We start from the raw sequence: 24,811 nt of genomic DNA, 5'->3' as shown, positions 1-24,811 counted from the left end.
TCATTATATTCAACCACAGTTATAGATTCTAAATTTCTTTTATTTTTTTTTTTTATTTTTTTTTGGCAACATTGTTAAAATGTTTTAAACATGTTTAAAATGTTCAAAATCTGCCCATTACCCTGGTATAAAATACAATTTTACTTTAAAGGTATTTTTATCAGTAGAATTGATGTACGTGAAATATTCCCAAAGCATTAATAGGCACACACACACACACACACACACACAGAGAGAGAGAGAGAGAGAGAGAGAGAACATAACAGTAAGACAAATACAAACAAAAATAACCATTTAAAATCAATTAAATTAAATAGTCACTCTATTACAAGAATCTTTTATTTTTATTTAAAATATTGATTTTATTCTATAAATCCCTATTTTATTTGTATTCGATACTTTCTTATTGTAATATTTATTTATTTATTTGTTATAAAACCATTTCACGTACGTCCTTTACACAAAGCTCCAGTCCAGTGTTTACAACTCTCCGCGTACATGCGTGTTGGGGCGCAGCGCAACCGACCTTCAATCCGTCAAATCGTCCATGTTTTTTATCTCATTGGCTGCGATTGAATTACCGCATTCCTTAGAGCGCCTCTAATTGGTCGGCGCACCCGTCAATCACAGAACCCCCTCCTCCAGCGCGCTTTGATTGGCTAATCCCCCCTTCCCTTTCTCTCTGGTGTATCGCGGCGGTGGGTCGAGTCGCCGCCGCTGCTGATGCTGGTGTCTCCGGTCGGGCACGTTTAACGTTTCATATTTTCCCTTCATATTCATATCGTGCCCCGTTCCGTGTGCGGAAAGATAAAGATGGCAGCGGTGGCTCGTTTGGAGGGTCGTGAGTTTGAGTATGTGATGAAGAAGCGCTCGGTGACGGTGGGTCGGAACTCGTCGCAGGGTTCGGTGGACGTGAGCATGGGCCACTCGAGCTTCATCTCCCGCCGGCACCTGGAGATCTTCACCGCGGCGGCCGAGGACACTGGCTCGGGCCCGGGCGGAGGAGAGTTTTATCTGCGCTGTCTGGGGAAAAACGGGGTGTTCGTGGACGGGGTGTTTCTGCGGCGGGGGGCGCCACCCCTGCAGCTGCCGAGAATGTGAGTTATTATCATAACCTTCATCATTCTTCATCGTGCTTATCATACCATCATCATCATCCTCGGCGATGTTATTGTTGTTGTTGTTATGGTGAAACGCCGGGAGCACGTGCTAGTGTGCCTATGCCGCACAAAATTTTCGTTTCGCTTTCAGAGGCTCTCTGGGCTGTGTCTCATTCCCCAGTGAGCTGCCTAACTAGACAGCGTTCACGCGCTTCATGTGTCCATGCAGCATTTTGGCCATTGTGTGGAGAAGCAGATTCATTGTTTTTAGAGCATCATGCAGAATTTTTGGGGCCACCAAAACAATTCTGCTTATATATTTTTTTTTTACGAGGGCATGGCAGACCCCATCTTACTTCACCATAAATGCATGCATTAAGTTTGGGGTGTCATGGACACATGCTGATACAGATTAAGAGCATCACATGCGTGCACTTTTGCGTGAATTGTGTGTATATAGATTTTTTTGGGGGAGGGTATTATACAGGCTTGCAGCATTTTGGGGTGTTAAAGGTGTTTGCAACATTTTTGGACATCCAAGGGTGTGTGCATGCAGCATTTTGGGGCATCATAGGCGTGTGCAGCAGCATTTTGGGGCATCATAAACATGTGAAGCAGCATTTTGGGGCATCATAGGCGTGTGCAACAGCATTTTGGGGCATCATAAACATGTGAAGCAGCATTTTGGGGCATCATAGGCGTGTGCAGCAGCATTTTGGGGCATCATAAGCATGTGAAGCAGCATTTTGGGGCATTATAGGTGTGTGAAGCAGCATTTTGGGGCATCATAGGCGTGTGAAGCAGCATTTTGGGGCATTATAGGTGTGTGAAGCAGCATTTTGGGGCATCATAGGCGTGTGAAGCAGCATTTTGGGGCATCATAGGCGTGTGCAGCAGCATTTTGGGGCATTATAAGTGTGTGCAGCAGAAATTTGGGGCATCATAGGCGTGTGCAGCAGCATTTTGGGGCATTATAAGTGTGTGCAGCAGCAATTTGGGGCATCATAAGCATGTGAAGCAGCATTTTGGGGCATCATAGGCGTGTGAAGCAGCATTTTGGGGCATCATAGGCGTGTGAAGCAGCATTTTGGGGCATCATAGGCGTGTGCAGCAGCATTTTGGGGCATTGTAAGTGTGTGCAGCAGCATTTTGGGGCATTATAGGTGTGTGAAGCAGCATTTTGGGGCATTATAAGTGTGTGCAGCAGCAATTTGGGGCATCATAGGCGTGTGCAGCAGCAATTTGGGGCATCATAGGCATGTGAAGCAGCATTTTGGGGCATCATAAGCGTGTTCAGCAGCAATTTGGGGCATCATAGGCATGTGAAGCAGCATTTTGGGGCATCATAAGTGTGTTCAGCAGCAATTTGGGGCATCATAAGCGTGTGCAGCAGCAATTTGGGGCATCATAGGCATGTGAAGCAGCATTTTGGGGCATCATAAGCGTGTTCAGCAGCAATTTGGGGCATCATAGGTGTGTGAAGCAGCATTTTGGGGCATCATAAGTGTGTTCAGCAGCAATTTGGGGCATCATAAGCGTGTGCAGCAGCAATTTGGGGCATCATAGGCATGTGAAGCAGCATTTTGGGGCATCATAAGCGTGTTCAGCAGCAATTTGGGGCATCATAGGTGTGTGAAGCAGCAATTTGGGGTATCATGATAGGCAATGCTGTCTAGGTAGGCAGCTCACTAGAATTTCAAACACCACTTCTAAACAAATGCATATACATGTTAATATCACCTGTCAGAAATGTGCACAAAATAAATAAATGTGTGTTGTGTGTCATGGAAGAATGAGTGTTGTTTTTGTCTGAGATGGAGTTTAAACAGTAAACACTCACAGGGTTAGATGTTAACTAGGGGTTTAGATCCTGACAGCATCAAAGGCTCTTTCTCAAATGGATTTTTTTTTTTTTTTTTTTGGCATCTCAGAAAAGCCCCGTCTGTCAGTTAGGTAGGTTTTGCTGTCATATGTTTGCATTTTCTTATTTGTTTGTCTTGAGAAGATGTTGGACATCTGGTTGTGTTGACATTATCCTGAAGTCGACCTTTGGATCGTGATCATCGTGCTTTATCTGTTTTGAATGAATTGTCTGATTTGTACTTAGTCTCACCCACGGCTGGCCAGCGTATTTCAGAATCGTTTTGCTCTGTAGATCTCAGGTATCTCTTTTTGAACGACATCAAATCACAGCGTCAAGCACGACTGTAGTGCACACTTATCCCTTTGCTTTTTTTAACACATGACCCACATATCTCAATATAACAACAAATCTGTTGCACCCTACAATGCCAGCCTTTAAAGCTATTTTATGCACTGCCATTTTCAGCTCGTCTCATTTCAACAAACCTTTCTGTTGAATTCTGCACAGGTTTAAAAATGCATATCAACTCTAGATCATCTTGATACGTGGTGTCACTTTAAGAGTGCAGTAAGTTAGTGAGCTGATATAGTTTGACTGATTAGCGCTTTCTAAATATGGAGGCATGCATGTTTGTTTGAGTTATAAAGAGACTCTCTGATGTCTTTGTGCTGACAGACTTGATGCGGCTTCAGAAAATGTAAATAAGGCTTTTTATAGCCAATATTTATCTTTAAAGCTAGGGTATGAAATCTGTTATTTCTCTCCCTAAATTTAGTTTTTTTTTTGTTTTAATGTTTCTGGATTCCATTGTAATGGTTTAATTAAATTTTAATAATCAAAAATAACGTTTTATCAGATGAATTAATAAAATGTTAACGATAATATTGCCCTATGAAATTTTTGTGTCTATTAAAATTTTTATGGTTTAATATACATTTATTATCAAAATAATGTGGTAATCAGATGAATGCAAACATTTAATATTCTAAAATGTAGCCTAAGCAAATTAAATTTGAACAATTCCTTTTATTTTTAATGGCAAGAAAAGTGTTGCAAAACAAAGGTTTACTGTTATGTACAAAATTAAGTTTAAATAAAAATGAAACATCTTTTAAGGAATAATAAATAAACAGTATTAGTGTTATTAATATTATATATTATAATTTAACGAAGTACATTCTACTGTGCAATAGGGGTGGGAATCACAGGGTACCTCACGATACAGCAATTCTGCGATAATCAATATATTGCTAGACAATCCTATAACGATACATCACAATATGTCTATAACTATGAAAACAAAATGCCTGTGAAAAGGTTAAGTGCAGTTTTTTTCTCTTTATTAAAGTCCAAACTTTTAGAAAACAGCACATTTTTCAGTCTGTAAATTAAATTGAACATTTTAATTAATTTAAACATGTTATGCTTCTACTTTTTAAAAGTTTAAACTTTTCTTTGTGTGTAAACTGACACATTTAACTGCTTATCGACTTGCTTTATATAATTGTCAAAAGTTTGTCAAAATGTCAAAATTTACCAACCTCTTTTATTTAAACCTGGGAACATCTCCGTGTTTACCAGCTGCTTCCTTAAAATAAACCTGGGAAAGTGTCGTCAAAGGGTACTGACTTTTATACTTTAACATTTTAAAAATGTGACGACACCAGCTTTTCCGACTAAGCATTTCGAGTGCTGTTGAGCGGATTCTTAAACACCTCTGATTGGCCAATTGTGTTCACACGTTCAACACACAAGTCTGTGATTGGCTAGTGGCTACAATGATCAACGCTTCCAAAACATGTTGCAAATAGACATCGTCTACATTTAAAATAACAAACTTGAGCGCGCAAAAGACACGACGTGAACCATTTTATGACTGGATTTCGTGTTTCCATCTGCATTTTTCACGGAAATCATAGGGCCTTGTATAGTGAAAATGTGCATATTTCCTTCTTGCATTTATGCATTTGCCAGATGCTTTTATCCAAAGTGACTTGCATTGCATTCAAGGCATGTTTTGTCAGTTAATGCATGACCTAGACGTGGCTAGCGCAGTGAGGACTGACTTATAATGGCTTACTTATAGGTGACTGCACTGAAACGGGTTGTTTATAAATGTTTGTCCTTTAGCAGTTTTGTGTGTCTGTAAAGCTGTTAGCGCGCCATACGTGCTGGATGCTGTTGCTAATTACACTGCCACTTCTCTAAAGATTAGAGACAGAGCCACGTCCACACTTTAATTATCAAGAAATCAATGCGTCGCACCCGCGGAGACGTGCAGTACGTCCAGATGGTTTGTATGGACTGTAATGGACAGCACGTTTGAGGTAGAGACGCTCTGAGTCACAATATTGATCAAGAAGCTAAAGAGCATTTAATTAGTGGAGATTCGCTCCTATTGGCTCTCTGTCAGCACAAAGAGATGCTGACATCTCCACGCATGTCATGACCTGGCCTAGACAAGAAACCATGAGCTCTTTCAGCATTATTTTTTTGTCTTTATTGTTTGGAATGGATTCAAACATGGTGAAATGTTTTAAAGCATCATATTCTTGTCTCTATGCCCCGGTCAAACACTGTTTAATATGTCCATCGATCCTGGGGGTCTTTTCCAGAGTGTTTCTGATTTATTATGATGTTTTTATGTGCAGAAGCAGCAGTGAGGTGTCAGGTGAGGAGAAGGTCATTGGTTTGGGATGTGTCGTAAAAGACTATGCTAAATAAATGCACCTCTTGCTGGGGTCGGTTGAACCCAGAGAAACCCAAACACTGAATCTGAACCCACTGACCTTCTGCTCAGAAACAGAAACTCCTCTGTGAGGGAGTTTACGCTGTGAAGATGTTAGAGCTGAACAGTGCTGGATAAATTGAGAATCAAACATTTTTTTGTTTCAAACAGAGGTCACGATTCTCAACTTGACAACTAGGTAGACAAAATAACATGTAATTTACTAGAGGTTCTGACCGAATGTTAATTTCTGCAGTCTTTTAAAGTTTTGAATGATTCAATGACTCATAGATACTTCACTTGTTTCATGAGTGGATGATTCAGCGTTTTTGAATGAATCTCTTGAATGAATGATTCAATGACTCACTCATGAATACTTCACTTGTTTTATTCTTGGATGGATCAGCGTTTTTGAATGAATGATTCAAAGACATTTTCTAACAGTATCTTGTCGCCTCCTGGTGGCATAGCAATGTAATCGATATAATCTTTATTTGAAGTGCCATGTTACTTTCTAAAGGTGATTTCCTTTAATTTTTTTTCCCAGTTCTTTTGTGATATGAATGTAACTAGGGCTGCACAATTAATCGCAATAAAACTACACGCGATTTAGCAAAGGCTGTGATTATTTTATGCGCAGCTTGTCAGTGGAGTGCGGCTGATCGGTAGTAAATACTGCCCCATTTGAATGCCAGAGGGCGCTCTCACGCAAACACGATAAATATGCCTCACCGCAGAAGTACAATAATGAGCATAATTCCAGGAAACCCCTATCGCTGTAGCTGAATAAACAGAAGATTGAAACGCTTTGATTAAACATGACTTATAAATACACGACTGCCTTATTCTGTGTAAGAAGGCCCATCATCTCACAGTTATGAAGTGAGCTTGGAGTAAATGCATGTTATTAAATGTTGTCTGTTGTTGGACAAGAGGTTCATAAATGCTTCTCATGTTTGGAAAGATGTTTGACTCGTGTTGTTTTTTCAAATGCACGTTAAATGTTTAAAGGAGAACTCGGCAACTCTAGCGAACTCTAGTCACTTCTTCGCTGATTTCCCTTTTGTTGTTGCATGTTTTCCCCACGAGCTCCCCCTACAGCTGTGGGGGGACGTATATTTCACAACACGGTCGTAAAAACTCACTTGCGGCGGCCTCCTCCCCCACTCTACCGCTGCTCATGTGTGTTTATGATCGGAGCAAGCCAACTGTATCGTGTGGAGCTATGTCTACCGAGGTGGGTAATCTGGTAACACATCATACATGCGTGTGTGTTTATGTCGAATTGCCGTAAAGCAATTCGTGTTTTGCGCTCGTTCTTGTTCTCGCTTCTCACGAGACTTCCAATTTCTATCTTGCCGGGACGGTAGTCCCCAAGTTGCAAGGTTAGTTTTCCGCCTGGGAACGCTTGGGGGAGCGGGGAAAGTCACCAATATCACCAGAACAGGTTATTTAACCATCCAAATGATTTCTAGACAGTTTTATTAAGTTAAAAAAGTTACCAAGTTCTGCTTTAATAGACACAGGCGAATCGTTGTCGTTTAGGAATAAGATTGAGATCTTTTATCGATTAATCGTGCAGCTCTGGAAGATTTAGAGCGAGAAGAGTTTTGTCTGTCAGACACTCCATCAGAGATTTCTCTAGCGCACAAACATTTTTGTCAGCCAAAACCCCTTTGTGTCATTCAGACCTCATATTATGAAGTGATGCGAGTGCTTAGTTTGTACAAAACAGAATTTACCACTTTATTTACAAAATATAAGTCTCCAATGCACGTTTACGCAACAACATCTGCTCTCGCGTCAACAGAACACGCATGCATCGCGCGTTGGAAATTTATATTTTGTAAATAAAGTGGTAAATTCAGTTTTTTTTGTACAAACAAACCACTCGCATTGCTTAATAAAATTGGGGTTAAACCACTGGAGTCACATTGGATTACTTTAATGATGTCTTTACTAGCTTTCTGGACCTGGAAAGTGGTAGTTGCGTAGCCTGTCAATGGAGGGACAGAAATCTCTTAGATTTCATTTAAAAAAAAAAAAAAAAAGTGTTTTGAAGATGAACGAATGTATTACGGGTGGTGAACTAACCTTTTAAGATTTGAAAAATGCCAAACTAATCTCTAATGACGTTTTTTTTTTTATATATTATTTTATAGGTTAGTCATGGCTTAATTTTATAGTTTAGTCCCAGTCTTTCCCTCTGTGTCTACATCTTGGTTTACTGTCATGGCTCTAGACAGGACTTTACCACCGGAGGAGTGAGTCAAGCTTTAATATCTGTTATAGTGTTGTAAGACAGTGAGTCACTGGGAATGGGATTGTTTCTGTCTGGAAGTCATTAGGGTTTGCTTTGGTCCATCTTTGAGCATATACACCCCAGCTGATGACGTGATCTAGTTTTAGACTCCACTAACTCACTTCTTGCTCTCTTCTGTAGCTGTTGTGAGGATCTTACACTCTTGAAGCTTAACATGCCCAAATATTTCACACTGCCAATGAAATTATTTAATTAAAATAGATTTATAGTTGTTATGACAAGTATCTGTTGTTCCTTAGTGTACTTGCAAAAAAAAAAAAAACCTGGGGGGTTTATTTTGATACATACTCGACAAAAACTAGACAAGTTGCACCAACTGTGTTTTGGTGTTGCTAAACCCAGTTTGTAAAGAGTGTAAGTTTTGGCGTGATTCCTCTGCTTTAAATGTTGAGCGGTGCAGACTGGGGAGGACGAACTCTCCCACCATAGTCAAATACATTCTGTGTCATTAGTTAGGGCCAACACTTTTTTGCTGTTTTACCAAAGGCAAGCGCACTCATAATTGAAGCGACACGCTCATTTTTTCCAGGCGCAGCGAGATGAAAAAATCTCAACTTTTCAGAATGCCTCAAGCGCACCGCAGGTCATGTGACAAGAACCAACCAATCACCTTCACCCTTTTTGTAACAACATTGAAAGCTCAGTCAACATGAAAGATGAAAACACATGAAAAACACTACGGGTGTTTTTCTATTCTCCGTAAATAAAACTTGTAGCAGAGCTAGCGTTTTTTGGTGGAAATCCATTAGCTACTAAAACGTCTTTGTCGTTGTGGAGAGCGCAGTGCATGGTTGCATAGCAACGACAGACGCCACTGGAAAATCGGACTGAATTTTACTATTGATAATAAAAGATAAGCTAAAGTGCATTGTAAATGTCTGTAATTTATCATTTTTGACTCATTCTTTTTATAAAAAAAAATGATTTAAAGGCTGAAATATGTGAGGTTTATCTTTTTATAAAGCCTTTGTTGTCACAACTTCATTTGAACTTGTACATGTTAGTATATAACATGTTGCAAGACACTCTTTTAAAATCTGGCCATCATTTTTAATGGTATTATTTTAATGTTTATGTAAACAAAAAGTGCATATTGATGCTAATTTTATTAGCAATTTTATTTGTTATTTGCTGGTTTTTGACATAAAACTTGGTGAATTGATTTCATTGTGTAGTTCTTTTTGAACAGGATTCTGTGATAACCGTGATAATTGTTTTGATGACTGAATTCATTGAAATAAAATTATTTTTTTCAGAATTTTTTTGATTTGAATATTTTTTTTTGGTAATGAGTCGTGTAGGTCTTAAATTTCAATCTTTATGGTCTTAAAATGTCTTAAAAAGGTCTTAAATTTGACTTACTGAAACCTGCAAGAACCCCCACAAAAGACCATCTCTCCGTCTACCGAACTAATGCGTAAACATTATGGGAAACGCTCTAGCAAGACGGGATTTAAACTGTCGGCTGGAGACCCAAATTTGGTTTGAAGATGAAAAACATACCAATCACAATGTTCTCTCTTCATTCCTGATTTCTAACACACACTCACAGCGTTCGGCTGGTCTTAAAGCTGCTGCTCTCCGTATGTTTTCCCGTCGTCTCCGGTTGTGTTCATATGTAAATTGTGTGAGCTTATTTTGTCCATTAGATCGAAAGATCTGAAAAATGCATACATTTACCCGCACATAGACCCTCTCCTCGAAGAAATCAGGACAGAAGTGGTTGAAAGTGGACTAAAGAGACGCATTAAAACACCAGGTGTAAACTGTTTGTTTTAACCGCGAGAAGCATCAATTGCTGTCATTTACATTGTGCGTCAGTCAAGTACAAGTGTTACTCGTTTGGCGTAAATCTATGCGTACGGCCGTCTGCTGGAAGCTTGTTACTTTAGTCGATAAAGTTTTAAATATGGATTTTTATACACAAACGCATCGCTTCACTTTAGAAGGCCTTCATTAACCCCCGCAGAGCCGTCTGGAGCACTTTAATCATGAATAGATGCACTTTAATGTTCCAAAGGCATACACCCATTCACTGCCATTATAAAGCTTGGAAGAGCCAGGACATTTTTTTTAATACAACTCTGATTGTATTCATCTGAAAGAAGAAAGCCATATACACCTAGGATGGCTTCAGGGTGAGTAAATCATGGGCTAATTTTCGTTTTTGGGTGAACTATCCCTTTAATACCAGGTGTAAACAGGGCCTAAGATTGAGTGCTTAAATCACACTTTTTCTTTTCAGTCATCATTTGTTTGAATGTTAACAAGAAAAACACACCAAAGTTTGGGGTATTTTAGCAAACCATGCTTCCTGTGTGAGATCGGTAGTGTGTTTTTGTAGAATCTTTGAGGGTTTTTCGGTTTCGTGGGAGAGACGCAAGGAGATATGCGGGAACAAGTCTGTTCAGAACACACACACACACACACACACACACACACACCACCCACAGGGAGGAATGTGAGGGGTTGGGATCCCAACATTCCTGTTTTAAAGAGCCCCTCGTAGTTGCCATGACTGAATTGTGCTTGAAATGGCTGCTTGGAGCAGAAACACAGTTAAGATTTTATCCTGAATACTTAATTAAATTTGCATCAACAAAACGATTGTTAGATATCTGACAAAAGCAACTGGCAAAGATTAATGAAGGTTTATTGAAAGAGTCGATAAATGAGAGTGGTTGGTTATTTTCTTCTCTGAAACATACTTGTTAAAAACGGCTGTACTCTAGTTTTTCATTAACATTTTCCATGCTCATTTTCCAAGTCTTGTGTTTGTAAATGTTATGATTCACATTGTTATATTAGTATTATTTATACACAGTTGTAGGTATTCATATTTTAAATCCGCTTTTATTGTAATATATATATTTTTGTTTTCATTTTTAGTCGTTTTTGTTCTTTTTAAACATTGCCATTTAGGTTTAATTATTTTTATTTTAGCTTTTAGTTCAGTTTTCATTATTTCCAGTTAGTAATTTTTAGTGCTTTAACTTGCACTTATTTCAGTTAGTTGCCAAGGAAACATTTTCGTTAAATTTTTCATCTATATTCAAGTTTAATTTCAATAAACAAATGTTTTTAATAGTTTCAGTTAACAATATACTGAGTGTTTATGTAAATGATGTTGGTCATTGCAGCTTATTAACATGATTGTGATGTCTTAATCATGAATATTTCTGCATTATTTTTTTACTTTTTTTTTTTTTTGTTGTAGTTTCAGTGAATGTTGTGGTTAGACTGGAGAGGAATTTCTGTAAATTACTGACATCAAACTATTGTTCGAAGAGAAAGAATCCTGTTTTCAACAACATGAGTTGAAGGAATGGACTCATTACTGCAGAAATGTCCCGCAGATGTTGTTGATAAAGCGTCACAAGCTGCTCGTTCATGACCGGTGCGGATCTGAATAAACCGACACGTGAGAAATCACAGCGCCGATGTGTTCGACTGTAGAAGAAATCAGAAGGACCAGAGTTTATCTGTCAGATCATGTGGTATTATTCTTATCATTTGTCTTGCTGGATGTGGAAAATGTTGCTTTTTTGTTTATAAGTAAATTATTTATTGTAGTTTGTGCCACATATTTCCTTCAGTCTAATCAAGTACAGATTCGCCTTCTGCAGAGATTGCAGGTTTGGTAACAAACACTGTTTCATTAGTTAACGTTGGTTAGTTAACATGCACTAACAATGAATAATACTTCTATAGAATTTATTAATCTTAGTTAATCTCAGCGTTTGGTTAATGAACTAACATGAATAAATGATGACCAATTGTATTTTTAGTAACTGACATTAATCAAGGTTAATAAATGATTTAGAAAATTGTTCATTTTTAGGTCATAGTCGCTAATGCATTAATGTTAACAAATTATTGTAAAGCGTTACAGCAATTTCAAAACCTGTATCTACTGAAAAATACCAATTTAATGAAATGAAATTACCTTAATTTGAACATTTAGTGTAATGAAAATATTGTAGTTAACTAAAGAATAAAAGCCAAAGTTTGCAAAACTAAGAAAAAACCCACCCAATTAGAGAAGGACGCGTTTAACTTGACATGTAAAATGTTAGTTCGTTTTTTTGTTGCTGTTTTCCCCCAATTAGATTGTCAATGGCAGAATGGACTGTTGGTGCTGTGTTTTAAGGAACGATAGCTAAAAATAATGTGCAAACACTAGTTAAAGATACAAACAAAATGAATTCGTTTGACAAATTTTTTAAAAAAAGTATCAGACAGCACAAGCATCAAATAGTATTTTGCAGCCTGAAGAATTTATCTTCACGTTGAAACTTATTTCAGATCAGCACCTTTTTTGAATTCCCGTAAAGCGGCGTCCTAATGTTGGTGGTAACTCAACTCAGGGCTGCGTTTATTCCAGACATGTACCAATGCCGTCTCTGTTTCTGAACGAGAGCAGGATTGAATCCTCCTTTCATTTGTTAGTGAATAAGCAGGATAGTCTTCCGCTGTATTCTGGGATAATTGAAGACGCTGGGTGTGATTTGGTGTGTGTGTGTGCTAGGGCTTCAGGGGCCTGGCGCAAAGTTTAGTACAAGGCTTGGCACAAAAACACGTCACCCATTGCCAACCATATGGACCATGACGCTAAAAGAAAAGGAGAGAAATGGCCCTTGTCCATCAGAAGTAGCGCATCGTTTCCGAACTCCTCCAAGGGGGCGCTTGTGTGCTTTTCTTTTCGTTCTGTCCTCTCGGGTGAAACAGGTTGTTGTTTATAGGATATTAAAATGATGTGAGTCTTTTTCGTGTCATAACTTTGAGCAGCTTGAAGCGACAATCGCTTAATTGAGAAATACTGGAAGCGTACTTTAATTAAATTTGTTTTCACATTATTGCAAATATTGCTGTTTAATATTGCTGTTTATTGCTATTTTGGTGCAGATAAGTGAAAAGTATAATTAACTTAGGTTTTTTTCAATCGCATTCATTTGGGGAGAATTGTGATGATGTGTTTTTATTGTGCATTGTGATTTGCAAAGCTAAAATAACTGGTTTCTGTGTGAGCCGTGCCATGTTTTCATGGATGAGGTGACTTGTTTACTCCTGGGGCTGTTAGTGTTGAGACTGAATATTAGTTCATCAAGGGGCGGTTAATTTTAGCATCGCTTGGAGATCCACTTATACTCCTGAGCTTTATTACCACAGTCATCTTGGTCATAAGAAAACCTGTGTCTGAAACACATCGAGGGTGTTTACATGCATCTAATAATCTTACACCGATTACACTTATTAAGCCGACTGCACATAAGGTCATATAAACATAAACACCGTGAACTGCTCTTTTATCAAGCAGAGATGGACACACCTAGAGATTTGCCTGTTTCTGTGGTCTCGTTTTGCATGTAAACAACTTTAATATTCCTACAGGAGCTTGTTCGCTGGACCTCATTTATGAAACGCGAGCTGTTTTTATGCGTTAATTGTTATAAACAATCTCACGTAAATGAATATTGTCACTTCAGACCCTCTTCAGATGTTAAACGCCCTGCTTTCCACTGTAAACGCTCCACCCATGTGTTTTTGGAAGCGTGAATCTTTGTTTTGGCTTGGTATGATGGTTCATGTTGATGCTTGTTTGATCCATGAGGATTACATCTCTTTAGTTGATAATTGTCTTTCTCTCTCTTTCTCAGGTGCACGTTTCGGTTCCCCAGTACGAACATCAAAATCACGTTCACGGCACTGGCGAGCGTCAAGCGTGAGAAGAGGGAACCGGAGTCTCCGGTTAAAGCGGTTCAGCCACAGATCTCCCCTTTAACCATCAACATTCCCGATAACATCGCTCACCTCATGAGCCCCTTGCCCTCGCCCACTGGCACCATCAGGTACTCACACACCAAACACACACACACACACACACACACCATCAGGTACACACACGCACACACCATCAGGTTTAAGGCTGAGCGATTTATGGAAAATTTTAGGGATGCACAATATATCGACCACCATATCGGCATCGGTCGATATATCATTATCGGCCCTATAAGAACATGTGTCTGATATATTAAAGACAATAAATAATGTATTATTTCCTTTAGCTGACACACTTCAGATGCGCACTGTTCGCCATGATGGTTTTGAATTTCTTGAAATGTGATTGGAATCACTTCAAAAAAGGAAAATACAGTTATGTGCAACATGTGTGGCGCAAGTCTGTCATAAAGGCTACATAAAATTATGAGAATATTATAGCTGTGTGCTTGTGAAGTGGAGTTTAATGGAGAGACTTGTTTTTGTAATCGGCTCTCAAAAATGATATTAAATTTTTTTTTAGATTTGTCATCCAATATATCGGCTTTCAAATATAAAGAATTATCGGTTATTGGTATCAGCCAAAATGTTCATATTGGTGCATCCCTAAAAAATATAACAAAATTATACACAATATTTGTATTATTTTATTGTCAACGTGAACCTGAGAATATTTTGAGTTATTAGGGGCCAAGCACTGAAAGTGCGTAGGCACCTCGTGAAATCGTTGGCGTTCTTATTGTTATTCTTCTTCCATTCTGGAAGTCTATGGCAGCCCATAGAACCGCTTGCGGGAAAGTTATGAAATTTGGCACACTGATAGAGGACAGTCTGAACGGTCACCTTCGCAAATTTGGAGTCTCTAACTCAACCCCTCTAGCGCCACCAACTGTCCAAAGTTTCACTCATGTTTATGCTAATAACTTTTGAACATTAACGGCTAGATTCTAAATTCTGAGTCATTTCCGTCATGAAAATGTTTCCGCCATTTTGAATTTTTTGAAAAACATACTTTTTTGAACTCGTCCTAGATGGTTGCTCCAATTTTCACGAAAATTTAACCAGATCAGAATTCAAGTTGATTTGTCAAACCAATCTCAAATACCGCGCAAACTAATTTTACGTAGCACTTGCGAAAACAGACGCAAGGCTGTATCTCCACTACGCTTTTATCGTATTCAGACCAAACCTGGTACATGTCATCACAATCATGACCTGAGAATACAGGCTGCTGTGTTTTGATTCCCTTGGGTTATCCCATCTTTATTTTCTTTTAAAACCTACTTTTTCTAACTCCTCCTAGACCATTTGTCCGATTTTCACCAAAATTATACATATTTTATACATATTACACTTTAACTAAACTAAAAAGAAATGTTGCCTTAGCAACAAACTGATTTTTTTTTTACAAATATTTCATTTCAGAAAACATTTAACTTTTTTTTTATATCATTTAATTTAATAGTTTTAGTTAATGAAAACACTTATTGAAAGATGAGATATAATATATAAAGCAGAATCATATGAAAGTTTTTCTGATCTATGAAGCTTCAAGGCGAGTTTAAACTGAAACGTTGGAGTTCGTGCCTCATCGGGTTTGGTGGTTTTTGAGTGACTGCGTTTGAATTGTGTCTGCAGCTGCGTGTCCTTTATGAGCCACTTCTGATTTGAGTGATTTAATTGAGTTTGGCTCCCACATAAATGAGGCAGTTTCCTGTTCTGCAGGGAAAATGAAACCTCCTCCTTCCCTGCGTTCCATCTGTTTCCATCGGCCCGTTTTACTAAATGATTTTGGTGTGTGTACAGTATGGTAATGCATTTTGTGTGTCGTGTGTGTCCCTCAGCGCTGCTAACTCGTGCCCGTCCAGTCCGCGGGGTGCGGGATCGTCCGGCTACAGGCTGGGCCGAATCGTGCCTGACCTGCAGCTCATGAATGATAACTCTCAGTCCGAGAACGACAAAGAGGCGTCAGAAGGAGACAGTCCAAAGGTGCCAAATCTCAGGATAAACGTCACTACCGGACGAAAGTTTGGAAAAATTATGATTTTTTTTCCCCAAGGCTGCATTTATTTGTATGTAAATTATGATGTTAACAGTAATATTGTGAAATATTATTACTATTTGAAATAAGTGTTTTCTATGTGATTATATGTTAAAATGTAATTTATTCCTGTGATCAAAGCTGAATTTTCAGCATCATTATTTGATCATTATTTCTGATAATGATAACATTTCTGATCATTATCAATGTTGAAAACAGTTGTACTGCTTCATATTTTTGTGGAAAAAATTATACAATTCAAAAGTTAACGTTAGTGAGGCGTAAGGAAGATTAAAAAATAAATAAAACAATAACAATTAATGCTTTTATCCAGAAAGGATGTATTAAATTCAAAAGATTTCTATTTCAAATAAATTGTTTGTTTTTTTAACTCTGTTCAGTGAATTTTTCTGAAAGAAATGTATCATAGCAATAGCCACTTGATTTATATAGCACAATTGAAACAACACAAGTTGACCAATGTGCTTTAATGTCACACAGAACACAAAAAGAGAAAGCATCTTTTAACAAAATATGAAGCAGCACAACACTGATAATAATCACAAATGTTTCTTGAGCATCAAATCATCATGTGACACTGGAGTAATGATGCTGAAAATTCAGCTTTCATCACAGGAATAAATAACATTTTATCACATTCACATAGAAAACAGTCATTTTAAATTGTAATAATATTTTACAATATTACAGTTTTCACTGTACTGTTGATCAAATAAACGCAGCCTTGCTGAGCAGAAGAGACTTATTTCAAAAACAGATCATAATTACTTCCAACTTTTGACGGGTGATGATATAATACCTGGAGAAAATTGTCCATCTATTCTAAATGATCTTTAGTTCGTGGTTAAGGTGAAATCTCTCTTTCTCTCTTCAGGATGACTCCAAGCCCCCGTACTCGTACGCTCAGTTGATCGTGCAGGCGATCACGATGGCGCAGGACAAGCAGTTAACACTAAACGGCATCTACACACACATCACCAAGAACTACCCGTACTACAGGACGGCAGACAAGGGCTGGCAGGTCAGTGACACACACACACACACACACACACACACACACACACACACACACACACACACACACACACACACACACACACACACACCAGATCAACCAGAGATGAGGCTGTTCACACAGGCTTACAGTCAATCATCAACAATATCTAGAAAACATAAAGCATTTTAGGCGCTCCATGACTGTTGAGTTTAAGTTTGTTGGATTTTTAAGTAGATGCTCTGTTACTCTCTTTGTGTGTAATATATAGTCAAGCCAAAAAGGTTTTTTTAACTAGTGGTTGCAGGACACCTTAGTTCATTTATGTAAGTGAGGATAGCAAAATAAAGTAAACTGACACATTATACCCAAAATTCCTCATACAGTGACTACCAGTAAAATGTATAAAAATTTGGGACACTTTGACCTGACCATGTTTTGCTGAAGTGTTTTTTTCTTTAATTGCTAATGCGACCTTCTTACAGCACAGTCTGAACAAAATGAAGCATTGCTTGGTAATTGGTTGAGTTAAATTGGTATTATCTAATTGTGTACTTAAATTTAACAGCTGACAGATGTTCAACATAATTAATTTGTGAGACCAGTGAAATATCAACTGATTTAATAACTCTGAGTTCTTGTCATATTTTATTACCATTTTCTAAACTATAGCGAATAAACTGATAATGTGAGAAATGTTGAAGGAGTCTGAATAAACATTTGGTTTGACTGTATCATTTTACAGTCATACTGGATGAGGATTTCAGTTGACATTATGAATAAATTTCTCTGTCTCAGAACTCGATTCGTCACAACCTGTCCCTGAATCGGTACTTCATCAAAGTCCCGCGCTCTCAGGAGGAGCCGGGCAAGGGTTCGTTCTGGAGGATCGACCCGTCGTCCGAGAGCAAGCTGGTGGAGCAGGCCTTCAGGAAACGCAGGCCGCGGGGCGTCCCCTGCTTCAGGACCCCGCTGGGACCCCTCTCGTCCAGGTCCCAACACTAACCTTTATCACATGCCATTTCACATAACTCGAAAATATTAGTCGTTTTATTTATAGAGCACAAGTTGAACACAACCAAAGTGCTTTACAATACAATAAAAAGAAATCAATAAAAAGAAAAGGAAATGGAGATACAAATCAAAAGTATCAAAATATTAGCAGATTAACTATTTGTCAAGTCGTATAATATAATATATCATATGATTTGTTGTGTTTGTTTGCTTGGTTTTATTGTATTAATATGGTATTTGCATTTTTGTAATTGAATTTTTGCCATTAAAATAGCCTTAGATGCTGACATGGCATTAAATAAAACTATTTATCTATCTATCTATTAGTCAAGTTAAGTTTTATTTATAGAGCACAAGTTTAACAACCAAAGTGCTTTACAATACAATAAAAAGAAATCAATAAAAAGAAAATAAAGAGAAAAGGAGTAGAAAAAAAAAACGGAAATGGAGATTAAAATCAAGTATCAAAATATTAGTGGATTAATTTGCATGCCGAGTATTTTTGCTTGTAAACGTCGCTAAATCTATACTTTTGTCACAGCACTAGTTATGATTATCTTAAATGTTGCATTAGACACAACTGTTTAAAAGGTTGGGGTCGGTAAGATTTTTTAAAATGTTTCTGAAAGAAGTCTCTTCTGATCAGCAAGGCTGCATTTATTTGATCAAAAATACAGTCAAATCAGTAATGATGTGAAATATTATTACTAGGGCTGGGCGGTATGACGGTATATATCGTTACCGCGGTAGAAAATGTCAACCGTAACAGATTTTTTCATTCCGTGATACCGCGACATGTAAATAAGTGGGCGTGGTTAACTCACATGCAGCGTGCGAGAGACTGAGACACTGCGATTTGTCAAAGAAACATGGAGAAAGTAGATCAAGAGGATCCACAAGCGAATTACGTTTTCTAAAGGGTTGTTGTTAACGTGATATTTCGGGGGAAAAGGCGCAGCAGTCAACTAGACCAGTGCAGGACCCGTAGGCTACAGAGGAGTGCACGATCGCAACGGGGAAACCATGAAGCTTACTTGACAATTCAACAGTTCGTATATCAATATCGTAACGAATAGAAATAACATTAAATAATGTATAGTTAACTGCATGACATCTTTCTGTCTCTTATGTATAGTTACTTTTTAAACACGAAACTCGCATTCAGCATGACGCCCGAGCGGTTGCCGTGGTGATGAACAACCTGCTTGTTAAAGCGAATGTATCATCCTGTATCTGAGGCAAAATTACTAAATATGCAGCGCGAGTTATATATTTCTAACTCCAAACAATTGGCCACTGAAACAGCTGATAAAATCTTCCTTTGATTCAATGCGTGATTAGAACTTGTCACTCAAATTAACCGATCGCATTTTACTGATGCAAAAGACGGGAGCGCGAGAGGGAGCGCGATGTGTCGGTGTTCACGGGCTATGTAAAATAATGACGCAGTTACAAGGTGTGTATAATTTGCACACTACTTAGTCAACACTAGTAACAGTAGCTGCTGTTCGGTTTTTATACTGCTGTTCTCCAGTCACTTATGAACTTGTTGAACTTGACACTTCTGAACCTCGGGTTGCCAGATATCACAAAAAGAACAAAACAAGCCCTTTAAAAGCAGACATGGCAAAAATGTACCGGGGAAAACATTTAAACATAACTAGTATCTACTAATATCCTACCAAATTAAAAGGAAGTGACTAATTTATTATGAATAGAATAGTTCAATATAAAATATTCAGATATTATAAACTGATTGATGAAGTAAAGCAATAACATGAGATTGAAAAATTATTCAGCAACACTTTATTTAAAGTTGAATTGCACCTATGTTGTATTTAATATCAATCAGTTGGGGGCAGTTCATCTAAAAGTTGATGAGAGTATTTAGCTATTAAAAATAGTTTACCAAAGAAATAATTTACCAAATAAAAGAAAAAGAAAATTCAAACAAAGTACTTTTCATTTCTAAAGTATTTGGGATTATTTATTATACAAAGCCCTTTTTGACGATTTTTCGAGAATAACTACATAAATAAATAACTATATCGTGAAATATACCGTTACCGTGAAATAAAATTAGTCATACCGTGAAACAGAATTTTGGTCATACCGCCCACCCCTAATGATTACAATTTAAAATAGCTCTTCTCTATGTGTTAAACTGTATTTTATTCCTGTGATCAAAGCTGTATTTTCAGCATCATTACTCCAGTCTTCAGTGTCACATGAGCCTTCAGAAATCATTCTAACATGATGATTTGATGATCAAGAAACATTTCTGATTATTATCAGTTTTGAAAACCAGTTGTGCTGATTAATATATTCTTGTAGAAACCTTTTTTTCAGGATTCTTTGATGAATAAAAAGTTTGAAAGAACAGCATTTATTTGACATAGAAATCATTTGTAACATTATGAATGACTTTGCATTCAGCGAATGTATCATCGATATCATCGACATTTGATGATTTCCTGGTTGAATATTAGTTACTTTTGAATAAAAAAAATCTTTCTGAAGGGTGGTAGTGTATGTGAAATGTGTTCTGATGTGTTGGTGTTTGATGACAGGAGCGCCCCGGCGTCGCCCAATCACGCGGGCGTTCTCTCCGCCCACTCCAGCGGAGTCCAGACTCCCGACAGCCTATCACGCGAAGGCTCACCGGTTCCCATGGAGCCCGAGCCCGCCTCGGCTCCGCCCCCTCCTGCTGCTGCCGTCCAACCCAAACTAGCCGTGATTCAGGAGGCCCGTTTTACCCAGAACACCTCAGGTACTCCATCATAGATTAACAAACATTCACTTGGGCTGATCTTTTAGGCTCAGAAATTCATGAACTTGGTTATCGTTCAACTGTTGACATTAGAATTTTTGCTTGGCTTCAAAGCGTTTACAGCAGTTAAAAAAAAGAAAGTGTATAAATTTCATAAGTATATCATTTTTTTTAGTTTACAATAGTAAAATTACAATGCTTATGTCTTAATTTAATTTAATTTTTTTGTTAGTATTATCTGTATTTGTCTGATTTAGATGCTATTATATTATCAACTACTCTTTTATTTTTGATTTATTTTAATTTTATAATTATGTTATTAGATAATCACTGCTTACCAGTATCAGTCAGACTCTGTGCTTCAATATTGTGTATTAGTTTACAGTGAAATTGTAGACTACTAATTATTTGTTTGTTTGTTTTATTATGAGCCTTAACATAAATAATAAACACTTTGTTTTCATGTAAATAATAATAAATAATAAATGCGCAGTTTTCATCCGTATCAGTCAGAATTTGTGCATCAATCTTGTTTGTTTACAGTGAAATTGTAGACTACTAATTGTTTGTTTTATGAGCCTTAACATAAATAGACACTTTGTTTTCATATAAATAACTAATAATCACAGAGTTTTCATCTGTATCTGTGAGAATCTGGACTTCTCTTTGTCTTTTAATATTTATTTATGTTTTGTTATTCAGCCTTAACAACCATAACAACCTGTTACTGGTACCAGTCAGAATCTGTGCATCAGTAGTATATATCTGTTGACATAAGATCACTGAGCGTGTGCATGTTTTCTCTCTCTCTCTCTCTCTCTCAGTGTCTCCCATCACCACCCAGCCGGTCCTGATCGCGGTCCAGCGCCCGTTGACTCAGTCGATGAAGCCCGTGACGTACGCGCTGGCCACCCCCGTCACGTCCTCCACGTGTGCGCAGCCGCTGATGCAGACGGTGCACGTGGTCCACCAGATCCCGGCGATGACCGTCAGTGCCCTGAGCGGAGCCAACCTGCAGAACGCCATCAAACCAGAGCCGCTGGAGAACGGGGAGTACGAGGAGGTCAAAGGTGACGAGCTCTGGTCAAGGAACATGAACTGGTTTTAATTTCTTCAGATAACGTTAGTAACAAACATGTGTTCTGTCTCTCTTTAGTCAAGGTAGAGTCGGTTCCTGGCATCACTCACGACTCCATAGGCTCAGCCAATAGGATCATTCAGAGCAGCGCCGGAGCCACGCCCCTTCAAACAGTTACCATAGTGCAACAAGCCCCATTGGGTCAGCACCAACTGCCAATCAAAGCCATCACCCAAAATGGCACTCATGTAATGCCTATTGCCACGGCAATACAGAGCCAGGCTAACTCAGGTATTCCGTTATTAATGATGTAATCAGAGGAAGGATATTATTACAGAACAGTGGAATTTAAAGTCCCCCTGCAGTCAATAATTTGATCACTTAAAACTCTTCTTTGATCACCGAAATGACACATTTAAGCGTTTTTTTGTCTTCATGCCTTAAAATAGCTTGACTGTAACTCTACACCCTTGCCTCATTTAGTATACGTGGTTCTATGAATATGCAAATGAGCCCCGCCTCCACTCACTCACAGCAGCTCAGAGATCCACTCGTTGACAATCACACGTTGATCTGATTGGTTACAAGGTAGTTTGTGACGTCAGAAACACCAGCGATTTCAACCCGTGTCTTTGGTTCACTGCAGTTTTAAGGAGAAAATACTCAGCAATGGTGTCGACTTATGAATTTACACATGGTTTGTCTTAAAGCATTAAAAACACCACATAGACACATAAACAACATTAAAAGCTTGATTTTCACCACAGGGGGACTTTAAATACAAAAATTGTCTCTTTGTTGTTTTTTGTTGTTTACCTTCACACATACACATTTTTATTTATTACTGTTTGCACTTTAAGACTTGGGGAGAGACAATCTTATGTTAAATGTCTCTTTCTGTTTGTCTTCAGTGTCGAGTCCGTTACACATGTTGGCCGCTCACGCCTCGGCGTCCGCCTCTCTCCCCACGAAGAGGCAGAACGGTGAAAAAGCGAGCGAGCCGCCGGAGAGCAAACGATTGAAAACCGAGGACGAAGAACAGAAAATCACCTCTGACCCGAACGGGACCGCCGCGGACACAGACTCCACCAACCAGCACGGCAACCACAACTAGTCACCCATTAACCACCACCACCACTTTCCCTACTTCTGTTTTCCATTTTTTCCTTTTTCTTTTCCTCTCATCACGGTTTCTCTTCCATCCAGCTCATGGTGCCAAAACTGAAGGCTTTCAGGCTGGACAACCGCTGTTAACCTTTTCAAGTGAAGCAAAAATAAATTCTAACGTCAAAAAAAGAAAACCAAACGCGTAAAATAGCGTCCGTTACTGTTGTAATATGTTTAGTTTTTTTCGCAGCAACCAGCTGCCCGTTTTCCGTTTTATGACTCGAGCCTGACTGAACAAGAACTCGCACCCCGAAACACAAGAGCAACTGCCATCTGGTCCGTAACTGGGCATTTTATTACAGACTTTCACAGACCCTGCAGGTGTTGTCCGATCGGAGGCGTTTGATTGGCTTGGATTCTGCTCTTGGGGGTCACGGTGATGTTTAGCGTCTCGCGGCCAAAATTGGAAGCATCTTTAAAAAAAAAAAAAGGAAAAAAAATGCATTCTTTCCCGGATGTTTTGCGACGTGCGATGCCCTCCGGATGTGCAGATGTTGATCCTCTCTGGACCGCCGGAACCCGAAAGATTCTAGAACCTCCGGAACCCTTGTGTTGTTCACAGTAGACTGAGAATTCCAGAACTCCCGCTTGTGGAATTTGGATCTCTGACAGCGGAACACGGGCTTCCATCCAACATTCCAAAGTTTGGCATTCCGATTGTGGAGGGGGAAAAGCCAAGAGGATGTCCTGGAATGGAATTACACACCATGAACCACAAATAGGTTGAAGGGTTTTTTTTTTTTTTTTTTTTTTTTTTTTTTAAATAGTGCATACTAGGGCTGTATGTGGAGACTGTCTTCAGCCAAAGGGATCAAAATATTCCGAAACACATCACATATTCCTAAACTTTCGGCAGCTAGCCTGACAGCATCCCCCACAATCCCCTGCAATTGTCGTAGTGGATAATATGCAGTATTTTGTCGTTCATACGTGGAGCGTAGGATCTGGGTGTGTTTTCATTTATAGAGACGTTTTAAAAAGTAATAATAACAATAACGATATATATAAGCAGCAGCATACGAGCAGAAGAGGACGTGGGACGCCTGTCTCTTTTCTGCTCTGTGAAACTAAGCGTAGTTTCTTTTCTAAGATGGAGAAAAATGTATTAATGGAGTATTTCCTTCCTATGTTTTTCCTTTGTTTATTTTTAAATCTGAGCAAAACCGGCTTTGTTACACTGACATATTTTCATACATGCACAGATGCTCGAGCGGACGTGTCATTTCCATGTGTAGTTGAACTGTTTTCATCCAGCTTGCATGTAACGGACTAGACAAACCTACCTGATCCGGCGATTTAAACGTAATCCAGAAGAAGAAAAAAACACAAGAAACTGCTTTGAATCAGACCAGATCTGCTTGATTAGACTCCTTTTGTTTACTTTTCCCCCCTGTTTTCTTTCTGTTTTGTTCCCTTTTGTTTTTAGGCTGTATTGGTGTAGGCCGATTGTGTCTGCTTAATGATTTGATTCTGGTCAGGCCCATGAGTCTGACTGATTATATATGTTTCAAACAAAAGCAAAAAAAATATGATTGATGTTTGTTCTGCTTCAGTGGGTCAATGCTTTTTTTTTATAAATTAATTTAAAACCTTACGCTGATGATGTTCTTGTCTTTTCTTTAATTAAATTAGTCTGGTCATACATAGACACATCATATGATGATATATATACATATATTGGTGATTTTATATTGTCTGTAGGGGTGAATACAAAGTTTGGGACTTTAACAATTTTGAATGTTTTGGAAATAAGTCTCATGCTCTCAATGCGGCATTTATTTGATCAAATATACAGTAAGATATTAATATTGAAATATTGCCATTTCAAATATTGGTTTTCTATTGCAATATATTTTAATGTAATTTATTCCTGTGATCAAAGCTGAATTTTCAGCCTCACTCAATGTCACATGATCCTTCAGAAATATTCTAT

The 24,811-nt window shown here is 38.3% G+C and overlaps 1 protein-coding gene across 1 annotated transcript; it reads left to right on the top strand.

The window, feature by feature from the left end:
• Positions 1 to 667: 667 nt before the first annotated feature.
• On the top strand, positions 668 to 24,135 carry foxk2b (forkhead box K2b). Its single transcript, XM_079869227.1, has 9 exons — positions 668 to 1,097; positions 13,673 to 13,864; positions 15,638 to 15,782; positions 16,730 to 16,876; positions 17,648 to 17,841; positions 20,434 to 20,633; positions 21,458 to 21,703; positions 21,790 to 22,002; positions 22,623 to 24,135. Exons 1-9 carry the CDS (start codon positions 814 to 816, stop codon positions 22,823 to 22,825), a joined length of 1,824 nt encoding a protein of 607 aa, XP_079725353.1. The 5' UTR covers positions 668 to 813; the 3' UTR covers positions 22,826 to 24,135.
• The last annotated feature ends 676 nt before the right edge of the window (positions 24,136 to 24,811 follow it).

The sequence above is a fragment of the Squalius cephalus genome, assembly GCF_949319135.1.
Source record: "Squalius cephalus genome assembly, chromosome: 1".
NCBI lineage: Eukaryota > Metazoa > Chordata > Actinopteri > Cypriniformes > Leuciscidae > Squalius > Squalius cephalus.
Note: the sequence above shows the minus strand (reverse complement) of the source record. Positions and strands in the feature narration are given on the sequence as shown.

Excerpts from the sequence above, each read along its gene's own strand:
- foxk2b (XM_079869227.1), top strand. The coding sequence starts at position 814 with ATGGCAGCGGTGGCTCGTTTGGAGGGTCGTGAGTTTGAGTATGTGATG. Across the intron at positions 20,634-21,457 it reads TTTTACCCAGAACACCTCAG|TGTCTCCCATCACCACCCAG; the intron begins GTACTCCATCAT and ends TCTCTCTCTCAG. Across the intron at positions 21,704-21,789 it reads GGAGTACGAGGAGGTCAAAG|TCAAGGTAGAGTCGGTTCCT; the intron begins GTGACGAGCTCT and ends GTCTCTCTTTAG.